Raw genomic sequence first — 3,284 nt, 5'->3', positions numbered from 1 at the left:
CCCACGCAACTTTACCATTTATTGATTTTAATAAACCAATTTTTCAATTTTTGATTTCGATACATTATATTTCATATTTAACTATTTTGATCAATTTTCAACGATCAATTTTCACTAGAAAAAACTAATTAATTCGTGACTGAAACTGACGAGACTAAAAAGTTAAAGATTTCTTGATTTTTTCCATAATAACCGCGTCTGATATCATTCTGTCACCTCTACCGCGACCCAACCACGACTGTACAATCAACTTCTTTTACAAATATTTTCTTCCCGCTATGACTGTATGAAAATAGTGAACCCAGATTAGCGCAAGGCTTGTAAACAAATTCAAACCCCATTGGATACAAATATAAATGAAGTGGAGTAATTTTTCAGCGTGCGAAGTGTATATGAAATAAAGACCGAATAAGAAAGATTATATCATTTTATCCTTCTCAATCACAAATCACAACACCCCGCATCAATATTATTAGACAAGTCTTAGTTCCAAATTTATTCAAACTAAATTCAGGAACTATAAGCACATACAGCCATTAAAAACCAAGGCCATAAATCGACAAGAATTAACAACCAAGCTAAATTATTTACAAAAGTAATGCAAGCTCATAGCGCTTAAAACTATTCCTTATCAGAATTAATGATTTCCGCCTTCGGAGATGCTCGAGGAAACTGTTTGAGTTCGTTTAATATCGACTCACCTCCATCAAGAACACTACTTGAATGGGGGGCAATTGCCATTTCCTCGAGTTCAGTAGCAGATGATAATAGATATTTTATGAACTCCATTTCAGACTCGTTGCCAGAGAAAAGTTGCATAGTAACGGTTTTAAGGTGTGTTAATGTATCCGAGCTTTTCTGGGATCGGAGAAATTCCGAGACAGAATCCACGACATCTGAGGTGAAGGCCTGGGGATAACAGAAATTTCATCAAAACTTGTTCTTGATTGGAAATTTTGGAAACATAATGATAATTCCAGAACTAGATATAAACTTACAGTAATTTTAAGCTTTTGTAGATTGGGGGAGCTTCTGATGAAGCAAATGGCACAAGCGATTTCCTGAATCTTTTCAAAATACATATCTGAAAGGTGAAGAGTTTTCAGGGTTCTCAAGGCCACTGGCAGTTTCCTCGGGGCACCATACTCGACAAGATCCTATAAATGTGCCAAGAAAAGTTCATTAATTGAGATCACACACAATACTTAGTTATTATTTTCAAACTTTGTGTCAACTGATACATTGTAAATTTCCTCACCTCCAAGGCGTAAGCCTGCAGTTGTAGCTCCTCGAGTGCAGGTAGAGAGCTTAGGGACTTGACCAAATCGATGGAGAATCGGTTTTCCCTTTTGAAATCCATGGAGGAGAATGAAATTTTAACATCTTTAAGAAGGGGGCACTTCTCAAAAGAAATGGATCTGAATAAGCCATGAAACTGAAGATATTTTAACTTCGGCCCGACGATTTCGAGACAATCGAAGCTAGTGCAATGAACCAACCTTAGTCTTTCAACTGCGGGGCAGGAAGCAAAGAATTTTCCAAAAGTTTCGGGTACTAGCACAACATTTTGAAGATCAAGGTTCTCGAGTTTACTAAATCCTTTGAAACCCGAGGGAGGATTGAATGCACAGTTATAGAGCTTTAAATTTCTCAAGTTCTGGAAAGTATATATATCAGAAGGTAGCTTATGGTTCTCTCCCCTAGATACATGGAGGGTTAAATCTTGGAGGGTATTTTTTGGAAGCCGATGGATCCATTGATCAATATTGGGGCTACTTTTCAGATCGGGGACTTGGAGTGCAAATCTAAGCAGAGGCCCCTTGTGAAGTTTAAGAATTTGGTGAACAAGGGTCTCGAGTTTGTGACCTCCGAGAAACATTTGGTCAAACCAGAAATCAAACACGATTTCAGGGCATGTTATCCATTTATACCTCCATTCTCTCGACAAAATGCTCGTTCTGACTATGTCTCGTAGAGGCAAGCACCCAAGAATGTTCTCAATTATGCTACAAGGTAGATTGCTAATCAAATCAACCTCAGACATAATGGATCCCTTCATTCTCATGTCTGAAACACAAAACCAAGAAAAATAACTCAGGATTTTGAAATCATCACACCACAAAATTTGAAAAAAAAAAAATCATAAATAAACAATTGATTAAATTTTAGACTCATTTAGTTTGATTCACAAGAAAGTTGTAAACATTTCTTTAAGACTGAAATAAATACGGAAGTTAAAAATACAGAAGAACCAAAGATTTTGCCCCTATGCATAGCTCTTCTGTTCGAACCAAGACTTTTACTGAACAAGAAAGAGATGTTTCAACTTTCAATGTATCGAACTCTGTTAAAGGGTAGCAAGTCAATTTTTTATATATACACTGTACATAAATATGCAATTAAATCTTGCAAAAAATCAACTTCCACTTTCAAGCAGACAATCATACACACAAGACTTGATTCAGCCACTAGATTTACAAAAATAGTAGAGAAGCACAAAGGGAAACGTCGATTAAGCTAAAAATATCCATATTTCATACTCAATGAATTTCCAGTTTGCCCAATACTTTTAAGTCACCATTTAATCAAATCAATGTAATATCATCATTTTGACCAAATATAAAACAGCTATAAAGAAAGGTATATTTCCGGACAGCTAAAAAGAAGACTGAAAAGTCAATTATAATCTATAACTCAATAGAAATTTTTAATTATGCATCAAAGTCGTCGTCGTCATCGCGATACTCACAATTCAATACTTTGAATCGTTAATCCCAGAATCCGAAGGAAAATTTACAAATAACACAACAAAATACTATTTGAATAATATCAAATCGCCTAAAAAATCACAAGCCATCGAATCAACAACCAAAAACAGCAAGGATTCAAAAATTTAGGGAAAAAATTGCTTCGCTCACCTAGAAAGCCCTCGATTTTTCGTTCTCCTGGGTTTCTCCGCGAGCTTTGGTGGCAGATGATAGTGAGCAAATGGCAGCCGGTGGATCGTTGATCAAAAAAATGGAGAAATTTGAGTGTGGTTGGCAATGGATTTTGGTAAAGAGTGAATGAAATTGGATTTGAATATATGGGCGAAATGTATGGGACCCATTTCTTCGGAGCTCTTATTCGGATTCACGATAAGCTCAAATAAAGACCTCATCCACTTTCTTGACTCAGCAATACTTTAATGCTATTTTATTATTTAATATAATATTTTAGTATTAAATGCATTTATGTAAAAATAAATTAATTAATTAAAAGATATATTTTATATTTTTTAATAA

At 35.1% G+C, this 3,284-nt stretch overlaps 1 protein-coding gene across 3 annotated transcripts; it reads right to left on the bottom strand.

The window, feature by feature from the left end:
* Positions 1–398: 398 nt before the first annotated feature.
* Positions 399–3,074, bottom strand: LOC140812018 (F-box/FBD/LRR-repeat protein At1g13570-like). Of its 3 annotated transcripts, none has more exons than XM_073170185.1 (5): positions 2,919–3,073; positions 2,265–2,344; positions 1,259–2,067; positions 999–1,157; positions 399–909 (listed from the first exon to the last, which is right to left on the bottom strand). In XM_073170185.1, the coding sequence occupies exons 2-5, from the start codon at positions 2,272–2,274 to the stop codon at positions 622–624; spliced, it is 1,266 nt and encodes a 421-aa protein (XP_073026286.1). In that variant the 5' UTR covers positions 2,275–2,344; positions 2,919–3,073; the 3' UTR covers positions 399–621. The 3 variants fall into 3 exon arrangements, with proteins under 3 accessions (XP_073026286.1, XP_073026287.1, XP_073026288.1); XM_073170186.1 differs by having other exon boundaries at positions 2,265–2,302; positions 2,919–3,069; XM_073170187.1 differs by lacking the exon at positions 2,265–2,344 and having other exon boundaries at positions 2,919–3,074.
* Positions 3,075–3,284: the final 210 nt, after the last annotated feature.

This window comes from Primulina eburnea, chromosome 14, assembly GCF_022965805.1.
Source record: "Primulina eburnea isolate SZY01 chromosome 14, ASM2296580v1, whole genome shotgun sequence".
Taxonomy (NCBI): Eukaryota; Viridiplantae; Streptophyta; class Magnoliopsida; order Lamiales; family Gesneriaceae; genus Primulina; species Primulina eburnea.
This window is presented reverse-complemented; position numbering and strand designations above follow the sequence as displayed.